The sequence below is a fragment of the Dasypus novemcinctus genome, chromosome 12, assembly GCF_030445035.2.
Source record: "Dasypus novemcinctus isolate mDasNov1 chromosome 12, mDasNov1.1.hap2, whole genome shotgun sequence".
NCBI classification, from domain to species: Eukaryota; Metazoa; Chordata; class Mammalia; order Cingulata; family Dasypodidae; genus Dasypus; species Dasypus novemcinctus.
Genome location: NC_080684.1, coordinates 13,368,460 through 13,386,822, shown reverse-complemented (window position 1 = coordinate 13,386,822; position 18,363 = coordinate 13,368,460). Strand labels below are relative to the sequence as shown.

Here is an 18,363-nt window from a genome sequence, read left to right as displayed (position 1 = left end):
TCATCCTTGGGTCTAGTTATATTTTAGAACCTCTAGTTAGTTAAGAAACATGAGGCCAGCTCACCATTAGGTTGGTTACAAAGTTCCCATCTTCTAAATATTAAAAATAATAGGTATTTTGATTCTGTATCTTCAGATAAGTGAAAACATCTGATCAAGAAGTGAAACATGCATGAAGTTTTCTGTGAATAAGTGATTTTCATTATTTGGATTCAGAATGGCCCCAGTTTAGTGCCAAAAATTTTGAGTCATTTGTTTGTAACTTGTAAAAGTTTCCCAGGGAAACTGAAAGGTTTGTTGGCAGTGCACAAAATTTGGAGTATCCAGAAGTGTTGTACTAATAGAACCTAATGTCAGCCTGGCCAGTGTGTGTTTTTCCATAGGAAAGGGTATGTGTTTTTCTTTCATTTTTTATTTTTGGAAATACTGGAGATTGAACCCAGGACCTCATACATGGGAAGCAGGTGCTCAACCACTTGTGCTACATCTGCTCCCTGTTTTTTTCTTATGAGGGCTTGGGAGATTTGTCCCCCCAGAAGGGCTCCAACTCTTACTGAATAACTGGCAAAGCATCTCTATGAAATCCCCGTCACTCATAGCTAATTACTAAATAGTATACCAAGATTGTTAAGTCTCTCCTGCCTTTCTTTTTGAAGCTAGTTGAAAGCAGTCATCACATTGCACATGCATGCCCATCTAAGGTTGAATAATAATGAGTGGATGAACTATTACGTGTTACACAGGTCACCAGGGCAGTGCCTGACAGAGGGTAGGCATTCGCTAAATATTATTATCCTTCTCAGTGTTGTTTGGTAGGCCTATGATGTATCTTTCCTAACATGGTACATGATAAAGTAATCTTATTGAGATTGCATTCATGGGTATTGAAATGCATATCATCCAGGATGAAATTGCCTTGTTATCTGCCTTTTTCAGAGCATCTTCAAAGTTTTTAATGGCTTATGAAAGTTTTAAATATCTGTCAACCTGTCACTTTGTTTTCATCAAATTTGAGTTTCCCCTTTTGCTTGTTGCTTTAAAAAGCATGTGGTTTACAAACGTTTAAAAATATGATTAACACACAGACAGGAATATATGAAATATATATATTAAAAAATACGTTTAATGCATTGCCCTGTGTTAAGGCTTACTTCCTAAGGCCATTCAGTGCTCCTGCAATCACATGCTCAGTTGGATTAGCATTTGATTTATGTCAAAGTTGAAGCACGTTAAAAAAAAAATGGAGCACTTAATTGGAATTTCACAGCGATTTCTCCATAAATCAGTTTAAACAAGGTGTATTTGTGTATAGCAATCAGGAGTTGACTAATCTCCTGTGTAAATATATGTGTATCAAAGAGGTGATTTAGAATGGTGAAGAGATTCTACGTAATAGAACTTCAAGCCAGAACTTGTCACAAAATATAAGAAACAGTTATTTAACCAAAATGAGTTGTTACTCTAGATAGCATGTTATTTTGATTACAGCATTAAGATAGGGTAATAAAGCACAATTTAACAGGCTGGTCATTTAATACTGTTTTTTCATTAAACTTAACATTAAGAGCATGCGTAGCATACATTTCAGAAACTCATTTATCACAACTATTTAGATTTATCTTTCCATTTTTAAGTCCATAGGTCCGGACTCTGAAAAACATCCTGGCTAGCATAGAAAAAGTTGCAATTTATGCATATTTCAATGTTATCACTAGGGTAGTATTTTATTTTCTATGCTCTATATTTGGCGAAAACGCTTCTCTATTTGTGTTTCTAGCTATCATGGTAAATGCTTAACTTTTTGTGAATCTATGTAAATGCAACATTACTACCTTTGTTTTTCCCTTCAATCTCAGTTTGAAAAATGCCAAACAGCATAGCCACCAGAACTTTATTATCTTTGGAATGTTTATTTTGGAGTTGAAATAAGTTAGCTAACAGAAATGCTTGCGAATAAACATAATGAAAGAACTTTTATATTTAGAAATGTATTTTCATTTTAAAGTCCTTCCAGATATCCATGGAAATAATGGAAAATATAAATCTGCCTAAATAATCCTATACTCTTGTAATATAATTTAGGATATTAAATTTATTGAAATGACATCATTTCTCTGATGGTTTTATAGTCAGTGTAAAACAAATTATGAAAAATCATACTTCCTGAAAAATTATTATAGAACTTCTCAAACGCAGATTTGGGTCTTCTTTTCATACCATTGCTTAGTTGCCATATTTTAAAAACAGCATGGAAACAGACAATTTACTCTTTGGAAATCTAGATATTAAAAGACTTACATTAATATTGACAACTTTGCATTTTTTCCATAGGAAGAAAGCAGTATTTTTAATTAGTTTGTAATTTTAAGGCATCCAGGACCTTGAGGCACTATAAAATTATTACTGGGCAATACATTTATTTTGATATATCCTTCAATGATATTGGTGAAATAGACACTTATTAGTTGGTTAAAATACAATCCTGAAATTACTGTGTTCTTGAAAAAGGTATGTATTCATATTGAAAAATGCTTACTGTTTGTGCTTAAGAAAAGGAAATAGGTGCCATTTGAATATGAAGGGAGAGTAATAAAAATATTTATTTTCAAGTCATGTTCTAGATCACAAGGTCATCTGTTAGAGAAGATACCACATTGCAGGAGGTGGTGAGCAGGGGAGGGGCTGATTCCTGATCTTTATTCTTTATCTTAGAAGAACAATAACTTAATTTGCAGATCATTTGTCCATTTTCTGAAAATGTGTTGACTGTTTGGAATGTGCCAGGCACTCTGCTGGGTATGCTATGGGAAAAGCACGTGCCTACCTTCAATGACTCTCAACCCATACTTACATTGTATTAAATCCATTCTTTTAAAGGACATGGTGCATTTAAAGCACTTAACCAAAGCCTGGCATATAATAGGTGTTCAGTACAGGAGAACTTTCATTAAAGTTCTATGCCATCCTCCCTAACTATTTTTTCATCAACTGAGAAAGGGGAAGTTTAAAGTTTCACATACTATATTTACAAGAGTAATGATAATTATTCCAGTGCATCTATTGAAAATTTTATTAATAGCATAGTTTAACAAAATGAGCAGAACAGAATTATGTGGTAACTCTCTATACAAATGCTTTCACGTTAAACCAGATTTCTCTAGAGAGGAAATGTTAGTATTCCTAAATACTTTTAACATGTAAATGTGATCAAAACTGTATTTGTAAAATACTTCTTTTTGTTTATGGGATTGCTTTGTAAATGAACTGCTTGGGAATCCAGCTAAGTATATATTCCCAAAGAACTTCTGAAAATGAACCATAGAGTGCTAACTCTTTTTAAAAAATTAAATGTGAGCACATAACATTCAGATTGTTTCTTGGTAAGCATAAAACCTAGTGCTCTGCTGTTCAATATGATAGCCCTCGCCATGTGTACCTATTTAAATTTAAACTAATTTAAATGAAAATTTCATTTACCCAGGCACCCTAGCCGCATTTCAAGTAGCCACTTTGGACTGTGCTGATAGAGAACATTTCCCTCATCGCAGATAGTTCCATTGGACAGTTCTTATTCAGAATATTTTAAATAAAGGAATATTTAATATTTATAATCATGGCCACGCAGAAAATGAACCAGTAAGTTTGGTATTTGATTATTTGAGTCTTCACATTGCATCTCCCAACTCTTGATAAAATGATTTGGCCAGCTCTTTGACAGACGCTATTTAAAATGATTTTAATTTCAGGACCAGTTACAGCTAACTTGCCAGCCGACTGACTAATGACTGGGAGAATGAAGGGCTTTTATGCGGGGGTGCTTAGGAAGCTGGAGTTTTGAATATTGTCTGAAAGAAATGGCTAATCAATGAGATCCGTGCTTTTTCTGCAGCGCCTTCCAAACCCTTTCTTGTGAGCACCCCGCCGTTCTACTCGGCTTGCTGCGGTGGGTCCTGCCGGCGCCCTGCATCCCCCACTGCTTTTCCAAGTAAGTTTTTATGCTTCATCAGCAATGCCTCAGTCACTCTGTAAACCAAAGCAGCAGGATTTAATGTGCTCTGGAAAACTAATTGGTAATGCAATGGCAAAGAGCTAACTCCTCACTAGAAATCACAGCAATCCTATTCAGGAGGTTTCCAGAGATTTATCAGACCTCAGCACACTGAGCGATTGTGAGTGGTTTCTAATGGCATTGAAACCCAGGGCTGACGCACCGAGGAAAGCAACTTGTTTTCCATTTGATATAAAAGATCCCTGAGGCACCAGTTTGGCTCTTTTTGCAATGTGTAGCGATACTCGTTGAAAGAAGAAAAAAGGAAGGAAGGAAAAGGCTAAAGAAATTGTGCTGTGCAAAATTTGCATTCAGCTTAAAATATGACCCTGAAAATCATTAAGAGTCTCCCGAGAGTAATCGAACACTTACAGGATTTTAAAAGAAGATACACCTCCTCTGTATCATCTTGAAGATAACTATCCGTAACTTTACAGCCTTAGGAAATATTTTGAAGGGAACTTCTCTCCAAGTATTAGTAAAGCAAAATTTGAAGAGTTTAGTTTCTAGCGGTGTAGTGAGAATGACAAGCTTGCCGAAACTTGCAGAGCACACACATACACACATGTCCAAAGAAATAAATACCTCACTAAAGGAAATAAAGTTCACCATGGTCTTGCAGTTTCAAGGTCAGATAGGAATCTGTAGGCAGAGGATTTGATGTGACGATAAAGGAGTCCAGTGGAGAGGGGTGTGTTTATTTCAACCGCTCAAGAGAAAACATTTATTCGGGTTAACAGCTCTGTCAGGTGAAAAGTGAAAGAGGGGTGAATCATTCTGAAGTCCTGAGCTCTAATGCAGTTGAATTCAGGTCCCTGCTCTGCCACTGTGCGTGTATTTTATGAATGTTTCAGGAGAATGGTTGCTCAACAGAATGATTCCTGACAAGTGAGGCAGCAAATGCTGGCCGTTTAATGAGCTGCGAGCTTCTGAGCATCTCTTTAGGGGGCTGATACTTTCCCACAGAGAACTTTACATGGCTGGGGCCAGTCACAATGGATGACAGAACCGTGTCCAATCGTCACTTTCACTTGACTCATCCACACGCGACCTCACCACGATTTTTCACTGTGCAGATGAACTTTAGGAACCATTTCACATGGAAAAGGCTTGGGCAAGGGTCAGTTGCCCTTTTGTATGGTCATAAAGCAAGGCTCTGTGTGTCAGTCTTTTCTCCTGTCTCACATTCCAAGTGAATTTCTGGACACCATTTAAAGCCCTTGACTGAAAAATAAAGCAGTGAATGAAACTGACTTTTATAGACTCATTCTAGCTCATCTTCCCATCTAACCCTGTCCACCTGAAAAGGGATTTAGTGGATGAGCTGAGTGTATACAGGGACTTGCTGAATACATAGGGCCCATTATCAGCTGTGGGGATTGTTTATTAACCAGGGCTGATACACTACTATTTTGGAAGTGACCTATTAATTGTCCATTTAATGAGAATGTATTGAATTCAAATGGAAAAATAGAAACCATGACTAAACCTTTTACTCGCTCCTTCAAGGTGGTCTCCGATGAGGGCAATGGAAAGCTGTTGTGCAAATTACGGAGACATTTATCACCATAAATTAGAGTATCAGGAAAAGACTTCTGGTGTGGAGACTAAAAATCCAGATATCTGAAGCCTCATCTTCGTGGCATCTGCAGGGAATTAAATCTTTTGGTGTTAAATTCCAGGGGTTAAGATGAAAAGAGGACTGAATTGTTTTCAGTTATTTCATTCTGATATAGTACTGGTGTTTTACTTTAGAAAATCTCTGGCAATGTAGTTCAGGTAAGTGGAAATGGAAAAAAAAATTCCATGTAACAGGTGGACATTCATGTGTGTGTGTGTGTATTTTTATAGTGGTGTTTTAAGAGTCACAAAGCCATAAAAGTAAATTAATGTGTGAGCCAGCTTAATAAACAGAGATCATAAAAGTAGTCGTAGAGATACTCTCTAGATGACTTGGTCATCACAACTGCTTGAGCAAATACTTGAACCAAGTGTCATTTTCCTCCATCTGCTTCTTAGTTCTTCCTGTTTTGTGCCTTTGCATCACTGCTGTAAATTGTGGTGTCTGTCCCTGGAGGCTTATCAAATTCCGCATTTATCTTTATTTTTAAATAAAATGTACAAGCTGAAAATCAATACATTTTAAATATACATTTCTAAAGTTGGCATTTAAAAATAGTTTAGAGATGCCACATTTATTTCTTAAACTGTGGGGTCTCATTAGTTATACCTCGAAAATGAATTTCTTATTTTTTTAAATTTATAATGCTTGTTCTTAGTGACAGCAAATAATAGTGAAATGGCAGAATTATGATATCAAATAAAGAATTTTACATAAATAAACATGATACCAAGGAACAGTTAATAGTATTTATATCTGTAATCTTTTGTACTTAAGGCATTTACTAGATTTTTTTCTTTTTCTTTTGTTATAAGAATGATCTTTTAATGCCGAAACATTTAAACTTTTTTTCCATTGCACAAAAGAAGGAAAATGAACTGTCCAAGTAAACTTGTATTAAGTTTTAGCAGGAACAGCCAAAAGTAAGTTTATACAAAAATTTTAATAACTGATGCAGTTTCTCAATATTGAATTCACTCTTTCCAAAAGAGTAGGATCAGATCAACATCTGTAACTACGCAAGGGAAATATCATCTTGACTCTTTCAACATGATTCATTTGTTTAATATTGATTTAGTGCTCCTTGTTAACTTCTTAGATTTATAATTGACTCATTGCAACATGGAAACAATCGTTCATCCAGTGCCCTTCTCACATATAGCAAATAGTTTAACAGGCTATTTAAGCAGAACTCTTACTTAATTTTTTACAGTGGGGAAAAATTAAAAGGTGGTAGTAAAAGTCTCCCTAAAATCCCAACTCCCCCACAGCAATGTACAGGAAGCCTCTGATATTATATCCATAAGGTTCTTTTCAAAATAACACATTTCTCCTTGGCTAAAATGAAATGGAAAGTTGTGGAAATTATGCAGGTAATAACCTTAAAAGAATCTACTTGAAAAAGAAGGGGAGTCTTAATTGTGTCAACTAGCTAATTGGAATAATCAAGCCATTCTTTCCATTTATCTTTGAAGGCCCAGCTTGAATCTGACGTTTCAAGACTTCTATACCTTAAAAGCCAAAGCTTAACTCTGGAACAGCATTATAAAAATCTGAGCATGGAAAATTTACTTCTGGGACAAACTGGTTGGCTTTTTTCGAAGGAGAGAGACTGATATTATACATTTTGAAGTCGTTTGCCATCTTCCATTCCTTGTTAAAACGTAAAAGAGGATAATATATAGCCCAAGCTTGAATTTAGGACTTTTGTTGAAGAAACTAGGGAAAAGACATCATTTTTAAGATTGTGCATCTGGGTTGGTCCTGTGAGTTTCATTGTCAAGGGCAGGTCAAGAGATGATTGGTATTCTTGCCACGTGGCCTGTCTGGGTTCTCTTTACTGCTCTAGCTGGATTGGTGAGTGTGCCGAGGACGCTGACCAAGACATATGGGAAATCATAAAAGGTGGCGTGAAAGTTTCCTTATGCGGATTTAACTTTCTCACGCTAAGATCTCAGGGGGCTGTGGTGTTTTGTTCTTATAGAGAAAGAAGCCTAATTATATTGCCTAAAACGTAGTGGAGTTTGTGCAGTAAGTTGAGAATAGGTGTTGACTTCTCAGTGGTGAAGAGAGGGATGTTTCAAGGATAAATGACATTTGGTCAACCAGAAAAATGTTTAAAGGAGTAAAGACAATAGGTTTTCCAAGTTGATGGCTCTGTCCAGCAGCGCTAGAGAGGCAGTAGAGTGACGACCCTTCCTCCCCGAATGCTCATGAACAGTTGGGGCTGGGGGACTGCTTGGTGATACAGGGGTGCTAGTCCCCGAGCTTAGCTATAGCCCTTGTCCAACCCTGGCATGAATTCTAATAGGGCTGCTTATAAAGTCCTGGTTTCAGGTTCCCCCAGCCAAATGCACAAGTGCAGAATAGGAGAGAATTGGCTGAATCAAACAGGGTAGGCAAACAGGGTAGGAAAGGGATGTAGGATGTACTGCCAGCCCACTCTGCATCTACAGAGTGATATGGGGGTGTCAGGTTGTGCTTCTTTTTTTATCCCCCCCCCCCTTGCAGCTTGCTTATTTTTTGCTCTCTGTGTCGTTCGTTGTATGTTCTTCTGTGTGTCTGTATTTATTTAATTTATTTCCCCTACCCCTTGCGGCTTGCTCATTGTCTGTTCTCTGTGTCCATTCTCTGCGTGCTCTTCTGTGTTTTTACTTGTCTCCCTTTTCGTTATGTCACCCTGCTGAGTCGGCTCTCCACGGCGCCTGTGGGCCAGGCAGCCCTCCGCGGCATGTGGGCAAGCCAGCCTAAACAAGGAGGCCTCGGGACGTGAACCCAGGGCCTCCCATGTGGTAGACAGGAGTCCCCCTGATTGAGCCACAGCTACGTCTCAGGTTGTGCTTTTAAAAAAGGAATATCCAGAACGAGGGAGATCATAGTCCTACCGGATTCTGGAATGGTCCTACTGCCTACACCTGTCCAGTTCTGGAGGCCCCCCCCTTAAAACTTAGAGTATAAAATCAGGAGGTAGGCTGCAACCGAAATGGTGAGGGATCTGTTTGATTGGTTAGGAATATTGGAAAGAAATTGAATATGTTTGGCCTGGAGAAGAAAAGTGTTAGGGACAACACCAGCTTTACCTTAAAAATTAGATATACTGTATACAATACAGATATAGTGAGTAGAATTGGTGGAGTTTAGGGAAAGTTAAATTTAGGGTCAATATGGGGAAAATTTTTCTAGCAAATCAAGTTGTGTGGCAATGAAGTATTATCACACAGTGTTCCCAAATACTAAATTTTATAGAGACTGAAGGATGGACTTCTAGTTTAAATAGTGCATCTTCTCTCTCCAAACCTCAAATCCACAGAAATTACGTAAAAATACAAGTAAACAGACATTCACATACACACAGTCACACCATCCCCAGGCCACATCCCCAAACATGAAAAATAGGGAAGTGTAGCAGAGCTCTTCATGAAAGAGAAATGGAAAAATCCCTGTAAGATCAATGACAAAAAGTTGGGTTGGGAGAGCTGCTGCAGAAAATGATGAGCTCACAAAGAACCCTCCCATAGTTGACAAAAGCTGACTCTCAGTAGGAGAGACGCAGACTCGAGGTTTGAAATAACTTACATTTGAGGAAATAGTTAATGGATGCTAACAGGGTCTTAGCTGGCCTGTTGGAGAGGCCTGGACTAAACAGGCGGTCGTTTGTGTCTTCTAGCTCGGAGCTGCCATTGAATTTATGTAAAAGGATGAAAGCATTCTGTTTCTGAAAGGTTAGTTGGTAACCACTAGCTTGGGTTCTCACAAAATCGTCTTTTTTTAAAAAAGATTTATTTTATTTATTTCTCTTCCCCCGTCATCTGCTCTCTTGTGTCCATTCGCTGTGTGTTTTTCTGTGTCCACTTGCATTCTCGGCAGCCCTGGGAATCTGTGTCTCTTTTTTTGTTGCGTCATCTTGCTGCATCCGCTCTCTGTGTGTGCGGCGCCACTCCTGGGCGGGCTGTGCTTTTCCCACAGGGTGGCTCTCCTTGTGGGGCACGCTCCTTGCACGTGGGGCTCCCCTATGTGGGGGACACCCTTGTGTGGCACGGCACTCCTTCCACGCATCAGCACTGCATGTGGGCCAGCTCCACACGGGTCAGGAGGTCTTGGGTTTGAACCCTGGACCTCCCATGTGGTAGGCAGACGCTATCAGTTGAGCCACATCCGCTTACAACAAAATAATCTTATATATTATTTTACTGAAGGCCTTGGTAGATCTAGATTCAGTGGTGCCTATAGACTTGTGCTATAACCTCCCTTCCAACATCAGAAGGACATTGGGACATATATTACTTTTTAATACTGACAGACCAGGTAAAATCAGAAATGACATCTTTTTTTTTTAAATTTGTGTCTTTTTTAAAAAAAGTTTTATTATTTATTTCTCTCTCCTTCCTCCGCTCTCGATTGTCTGCTCTTGTCCATTTGCTGTGTGTTCTTCTGTGTCCTCTTGTATTCTTGTCAGCAGCACCGGGAATCTGTGTCTCATTTTTTTTTGTTGCGTCATCTTGCTGCATCAGCTCTCCGTGTATGCGGCGCCATTACTGGCAGGCTGCACTTTTTTCACGCTGGGCGGCTTTCCTTACAGGGTGCACTCCTTGGGCATGGGGCTCCCCTACGCGGGGGACACCCCTGCATGGCACGGCACTCCTTGCGCTCATTAGCACTGCGCATGGGCCAGCTCCACACGGGTCAAGGAGGCCCGGGGTTTGAACCTTGGACCTCCCATGTGGTAGGCAGATGCCCTATCCACTGGGCCAAGTCTGCTTCCCCAGAAATGGCATCCTAATCAAGATGACTTATTGGGAGGGACCTTCATATAATACTCTTCCTTTGGCTGGTGTAATTCCAAGGTAGTCTTGATTGGGAGGGAGAGGCTGGAGCAGGAGAAAGGAACTGAGAGCAAGTTCAGGACCATGATGAGGCCCAGTGACCACAGCGGAGCAAAGGGAAGCACTGGGCATGAGTGGTCTGGAAACATTTTCAGAGCTTCCTGAAGCAATAAGGTGAATGGAGATGGGATGAAGGATGCCGTCCAAAATGGGATCACTAATCCAGAGATGGAAATGAGTCCAGACAAATCTAAGCATCACACAAATGGCTGGCGTACTCTTCCTGGCCATTCTCTGTAGGACAGCAGTGTAACAAGACTGGGCAGAGCTGCAGCTATTTGCTCTTTTTGGATCTATGTCCAGAAAGTGACTTTATCAGGTCCCGCTTCATTCTCTAGGCCTTCCTAGCTGCTGTAAATGGCAGTGCCCTGTCTTTAGAGTTAAACATGTTTTCTGGAGGTCAGGGCAACAGAAAGAGTCAGAAACTTCCACTAGTTCATCTAATGCTCTGTTTCTCTCCCCTGACCCAATGTTATTCACACACAGCAGATTTCGATTGGTAACATTTCCCACGAGGCCTATTACACACAAGGAATCTCTGGGGGCTGGGGCTGGGAGGAGCATCTCAGGATCCAGGAAAACATGCCTTTGAAAAGTTTCTATCCCAGGTCATTCTGCCATTTTAATATGTCTCTCTTCTCCTTCCCAAGTCTTTCCTTCCCCACTCATAAATCTGATCTGTCTTTGGTGTCATTTTCAAGAGCATGAGCCTCAGTTGACATGTGACCACAGTAGCACTTTGTAACTTTCTGGAGCCTCAGTTTTCTTCCTGTGGAAAATGGGTATGATATCGACCTCTGAGGATTGTCGTAAAGATTACATGAGATGAGGTGTGCACTTGGCACCTACATCAGCACGTTGAGCCTACACTATATTTGTAAGCTGTATTATAAAATAATAGTAATAATAATGATATTCCCAAATTGGTTGAGCCTGTAGCACCTTGAACTGTTGGTCCCAGATCCTTATTCATTTATTTAAATTTTAATTTGAAATACATGCAAATTTACAAGGCCGTTACAAAAATTATACAAACCCCATACAGAAAACTCCAGCCTACTCCCTCACAGATACCCAGATCCATCAATTTTAACTTTTGCCGCGTTTGCCATTATCGTTCTATCTGTTTTCTTAACACTTGAGTGTAGGTTGTGTACATCATCCTCCTTGAACCCATAATACTTCCATGTATATTTCTTAAGACCAAGGACATTCGCTTATGTAGCCACTTGAAGTACAATTATCAAGTTCAAGCAATTTAGCATGGATAGAGAGCTCATAGTTTGTATTCCAATTTTTTCCACATGGTCCAATAATGCCCTGTTTTGTTTGTTTTGTTTTCTTTATTAGAGAATTTGATTTTCTCCTCCCTTGCTAGAGCCTATCTGGGTTCATGTATTACATTTAATTGCCATTGTCTCTTTAGTTGCTCTCTCTTTTTAATTGTGGGAACATACGTTGAATACAAATTTTCCCATCTCAAGCACTCCCAAACCTCAATGGTATTAATTACATTTACAGTATTGTAGTGCCCTCACCACCTTCCATTACTAAAGCTTTTCCATCTCCCCAAACAGAAACCCTATACCTATTATGAATTAATGCCCTATTTCCCTGCCCTCACCTCTGGCAGCCTGTTACTCTAATTTCAGACTCTGTGAACATGCATATTTTCTCGTGTTGTCTTTGTAGTTACTATGGGGCTTAAATTTAACGCCCTAAATCTGTAACAATCGTGTTTGCTTTGATAGCAACTTAATTTCAATAGTATACACAAACTATGTTCTTATATATCATGCCCCCCCCTGCACTTTTATGTCGTTCTTGTCACAAATTATATGTTTATACATCATGAGTCCAAAACCACTGATTTATTATATTTTATGTATTTACCTTTTAGATCCTATACAATTAAGTTTGGAGTTACAAACCAAAAGTACAATAGTGCTGGAATTTATGTTCACCCGTGTCATTACCCTCACCAGCAATCTTTATTTCATCATGTGGTTTTGGTGTCTTGTCTATTGTCCTTTCCTTTCAACCCATAGAACTCCCTTAGCATCCCCTTGTGGGGCTGGTCTAGTGGTGACAAACTGCCTCAGCTTTTGTTTATTTGGGATTGTCTTAATCTCTCCTTAATTTTTTTTATCTCCCCCCGCCCCTTTGTGGCTTTTTGCATGCTGTCTGCTTTTTGTGTCCATGCTGTGTGTTCTTCTATGTCTGTATTTATTTTTATTTATCACCCCCTTGCAGCTTGCTTGCTCTCTGCTCTCTGTGCCCATTCACTGCATGCTCTTCTGCATTTTTTTTGCTTGTCTCCCCTTTTTTGTTGTTGTTGCATCACCTTACTGAGTTGACTCTCTGTGGTGTCTGTGGGCTGGCGGCACTCCGTGGCACATGAGCCAGTGGCTCTCCACAGTATGCAGGTGAGCCTGCTCCCACAAAGAGGCCCTGAGACACGAACCCAGGTTCTCCCATATGGTAGACGGGAGCCCAACTGATTGAGACACAGCCACTTCCCTCCTTAATTTTTAAAAGACATTTTTGCTGGATATCAAATTTTTGGTTCGCAAATTTTTGCTTTCAGCACTTTGTGCCATATACTGCCTTCTTGCCTCCATGGTTTCAAATGAGAAATTGGCATTTAATTTTATTGAGGATCCATTGCATGGGACATGTTGCTTCTCTCTTGGAGTTTTCAGAATTCCCTCTTTATCCTTGACATTTGACAGTGATTATAATATGTTGTGCCGTGAATCTGTTTGGGTTTATTCTGTTTGGAGTTCATTGAGCATCTGGGAGGTGCACGTTCTTGCCTTTTGTTAAATTTGGAAAGTTTTCAACGATTGTTCTTTGACTCTTCTCTCTATCATTTTCTCTCTCTTCCTTTTGGTACTCCCATGATGCGTACTCCCACTTGACAGTGGCCCACAGGTTCCTCAGGCTGTGTTTACTTTCTCACTCATTTTCTTTCTCTTCTTCAGGTTGAACGATTTAAGTAGTTTTATCTTAAGTTCTCAGGTTCTTTTTCCTGCCAGTTCCGATCTGCAGAACCCCTCTATGGAATTTTTTATTTCTGTTACTGCGGTCTTTAGGTCTGTTTGGTTCCTGTTCATAATTTCCATCTCTCTATTAATATTGTTTGTGATCATCTATTTTCTTGATTACCTTCAATTTTTTATCTATGTTTTACTTGAGCACTTTGAACCTGTTTAGGACAATATGGGTTTGGAACTGTGTACCCCAGGAAAACATGTTCTTAAACTTAACGCATTCCTGTGGGTGTGAACCCATTGTCAACAGAAACTTTTGAAGTGATTACTTAAGTTAAAGAATTGCCCACCTCAATCAGATTGGGCTCAATCCTCTTCCTGGAGTCCTTTATAAGTGGGATGAAATTCATACAGAGAGAAAGCCACAGGAAGCAACAAGCTGAAGGTCAGTGGCACCTGCAAGAGAAGGGAGTGGTCAGAAGACGCTGCCTGTGCATTGCCATGTGACAGAGGAGCCCAGGACCTAGGACTGCCGACAGCCAGCCCTAGAAGACCAGTCATTGGGAATAAAGCATTGCCTTGATGATGCCCTGATTTGGATTTTTTCCCTAACCTCAAAACCATGAACTATTAAATTCCCATTACTTAAGCCAACCCATTCTATGGTATTATATTTACATGAGCAGTCATGGAAAACTAAAGCAAGGACCTTTTTTCCCCATTCTTTTTTCAAAGTATCAAAGTATTTTTTTAGCAAATCAATTTTATTGGTACATATTAAAACATAAATCCATCCAAAGTGTATAATCAGTGGTATTTGGTGTAATCACATAGCTCTGCATTCCTCATGTCAATCATTATTAGAGCATTATTCCAATAATCATAAAAAACAAAAAACAGACACACAAAGAAACAAAAATCATTACCTCTCAATCTCTCTATGCTTCCCCTGCCATACAGAGCTGCTATTCTGTTTCCATCTCTCTAGATTATTTGTATTTATATTTTGTAAAAACAGTCTTATATATGCAATATTACTCATGTTTGTATTTCACATGAGGTTTCACTATGTTATACAGCAAGGACCATTATTTAAAAGTCTTTGTCTGATATGTCACAGGTCTGATCCTGTGCTTTAACCTTCTCCTTTGCCTGGGCCATTGCTTCCTGCTTCTTTGTACATTTTATACCTTTTTATTGAAACCGAGACACTTTGATATTTTGATGTCTTATTGATGAAATATGGACTCTGCAGTTAGGGTTATGACCAAATTTCTCTTGAATGCCAGAAGAAAGGGAAAAAAAAGAAAGAAAGAAAGTACCTTTTACAGTCTTTGCAGATTGATCTGTGTGTGTTTTCCTTTAGAGCTTATCTATACAATGGGTTGTATGAAAATGTAGGGGCCTTCCTGATCCCTCCTGCATATGTGTCTTGTGTTTGGACATGTGCTTGTGGCCCAAGGAATATCTCCATTTACACGGTTCAGAATGTCCCTTCTTCCCTTGGAAACAGTTTCCCCACTGTCCAGAGCACTGCACTGTACATCGTACATCCTACAGCCACCAATCCCTTGCCCCAGGCATACGACTCGGCTACTCTTCCACAGTATTCCATAGGAGAATTCCACGAGCTGCCTTCTGTGCAGGGCAAGATCTGGAAGGTGCGTTTTTCAGGCCACTACCAGACATACATGCTGCTAGCATGTGCACGAGGGCCACTCTGCTCCCCCTGGAACTGGGACCAGGGATCTACACGGGGAGCTTGCACGGAGCTGGTGATGGGTGGGGGAGCGGCCGGCCAGAGCACCACAGTATCCAACCACTTTTAAAAAGAAGCCTTTTCTTGATTCAGCACTTACCCTGTTACTGCCATCCTTTAATTATTGTCTGGAGCCATGAGAAAGAAATTTCTGGCAGTTCTTGCTGGTTGTTCAAAACTTAGGTTGGGGACAGAGCCCTGAAGCACCTCACTCCACCATCCTGATCTAGGTGATTCTTGCCCCAGTATTTAAAATTTCTTTTCTGCTCTGTTCCTTGCTCTCCAAATCTGCTTATTACTTGTTTGTTGTTTGTTTTTTTCTTGCTACCTGGACATTTCCAAACAGGTCAGACATTTGTCTGGAATTTAGGAATAGTTGGAGATCCTTGCTCCTAAATGAAATTGCTTAGTAGCTTATGAGAGATTCTCAAGGCATCGACAAGTTCTTGAGGTCCATACGTTTGTTTTGCAGGTATAAATCTGAGCATTTACTCATGGATTTAGAAAACTTGAAAAGTAGTATAGCTTCATCAACTTGATGATTAGATCCAGGGAGCTCCCAAAAGCCCCACTGATGAGACATGGAGGACACTCGTAGTATAATAGTTATAACTAACATCATGTTATGCTTTTTGGAGGAACCTGAGGCAAGTCGCTTTATGAAAGCAAGCCTGCTAAGAGAAACCAGACAGCTGATAAAGAAAAAATTTACTATTCTTTATCTTTGTAATATATTTTGCTTGTGCTTTGGTTGTATTCATTGTTCGTTATAGGGCACTGGAATCTGAGGGCCAGAGCTGGGTGTTAACCCTTTGGTCCTCACAACCGCTTTAGAAACTGAGGTCTGGTTTGAGTCCATTCCTCCCAAAATGTTAGTGTTTACTATATCGGGGAGAATAATTTATTTATAGATTCCCTTGATGGGAATTTTCTTTCTCCATAAAAATAACTCACTAGGAAAACCTATTGGTTTCTATTAAAAATTTCAGAGGCACTTAAATGTGTTTTATTTCCCTATTGTTTCATTTTCATGCACAGATCTTGGTGAAGAAGAGATTAAAAAGAGTAAAATCATGAACCCTCAACATAAAACCTCTACTTAAAAAAGAGATATATGTAGATTTTTTTGCCTAGCTTTATAGGTTCTGTAGTTTGTTTTGGAATTTCTAGATCGATATGAAGTTTTATTAACTCAGAAAATATTTGCCTTTCTAAAATGCTCCGTTGGTCAGGTTCTTAAACCTGGTCAGGTTCTTAAAAGGCTTCCCACTGTGACAAGTTATAACCTACAATTGTTTTGGTCACACCTGGCCCCGTTCTACTTTCCCAGCTTATCTGTTGCCATCTATCTTCCCACGGATACCCGACAATCTGGAAATACCACTCTAGGAGAGATTTCACACTTGTCTTCAGCCTCTGCACATGCGATCCCTGTCTGCCTCTCCCTAGGTTGCCAGCCAGAGCTATTCTTCTAGAAGCTCTGTCTCTGAGATCCTACTCTGTTGGCCTCCCAGGCTCAGCAGCCTCTTACCTGGTGGCATAAATGCCCTCTTCGCTGTAGTGTGCTGATTGTGGCTGTTTTCTTCTCGGGCCTCTTCATCAACTGTGAGCACCTTTAGGATTGATGGGCTTGGTCTTTGATGGTCATGTAGCTGCTACTCAGTAACTCAAGCTACTGCCAGATTAGTTCCCCAAAAGGCTGTTATAATGTTTGTTTGCTTTTGTTAGTAAATAGAACCAGACTTAAAATGTTGACCTTGGAGATGAATCATTTGTCCATAATGTGACAGCAATAGCCCATCTAAGTGCTTATTTTTGCCATTTCAGTGTTTTTTTCTCTGCAGTTTTACTTAATTGTAAGCATAATATATATCTTATGTACCGTATTTTAAAAAATTATAGTGTAAGTACATTCTTTGCTGCTGCCTGATCTCCATAGTCCTCCTCTTTAAGGGCTCTTCAAAATTTCACGGAATGTAGATAATATAATTTATTTATGCCATTTCTTTATTTTTGGATACTTGGGGATTCCCCCCCCCCCCAATTTTTAATACAGTACTAGGAGCTGTAATAATGGTAGTGTGCATACATTTACACATTAAGAATGTCAGAATTAAATATCAAAGAAAAGGAGCACCAGGATATTTGGCAAATGCCATTTAGTCCAGGCTCGTAGATTGAACCAGGACAGGGTGCAGAAGTCTATAATCACAGACAGGAGACCCAGTGTGTTTCTCAATATTTCTTCCTGCCCTTTCTTGACCAGTTACGCCTGAGTAAAGCAGTACGGAGCAGAGGAAGGAGCCTAGAAGGTCTTAGTACAGCTGAGCTCTGTGAGCTCTGGTAGCTTTGGACCTTAACCACTCCCACACTTCTCCATCGGCAGTAGAGAGTGTGTGTGCTGCATGTGATTGTTGAAGGACCAAATGAAATCCAGTAAGGGGAAGGCAAATAGGTTTGTGGGGTTCTTACTGTGAGCCAGCACTGAAATTTTCTTAGGCTATATCATTGACTCCTTTGATAGCCTATAAAATAAGCTCAGAGAGCTCAGTAACTGGCCCATGTCACAGAGGTAAGTGTGAAGATCCAAACCCAGTTCTTCCATACTCCAAAGTCCTTTGTTCTGAGGCTTTCCAAGGAGGCATAATCTCAGTAGGTGACTCTGTACTCTGAAATAAGGCAAAAGGGCAAATTCCAGGATCTCTAACAAAAGTTCAGAGAAGAAAAGTATTTAGAAAAAAGGGTGAACATATCGAGATATTCAGAATATTTTTTTTTATTGACTGATATTTCTTAAAATTACTTTCATCTCTGGTAAAGAAACAGTAAATCCATTTGTCAAGACCTGACTTCAAAATATGACCTTGGCACGAGATGGCTAAATAGAATTGGTATGATAGATGAGGAAATAAGCAAGATTCCTTTGAGGATGAATGGAAAGGGCATTAAAGAAAGGAGACCTGTCTAAGGAGATCCAAAGCTTACAGAGCTTGGAGGAAAGAGGTCAGTCATTCTTGTTGCAATGTGAGGATAAACTGGAAAATGAGGTGTAATTGCAG

General features: G+C 39.6%; 1 protein-coding gene across 1 annotated transcript in view; it reads left to right on the top strand.

The window, feature by feature from the left end:
• The window catches only part of DBX2 (developing brain homeobox 2), a 44,919-nt gene that overhangs the window by 10,072 nt on the left and 16,484 nt on the right, over positions 1–18,363 (top strand). Inside the window, exon 2 of the mRNA XM_004447894.3 lies at positions 3,890–3,985. Coding sequence (XP_004447951.2) covers positions 3,890–3,985 — 96 coding nt within the window. The remainder of the gene's footprint in view (positions 1–3,889; positions 3,986–18,363) is intronic.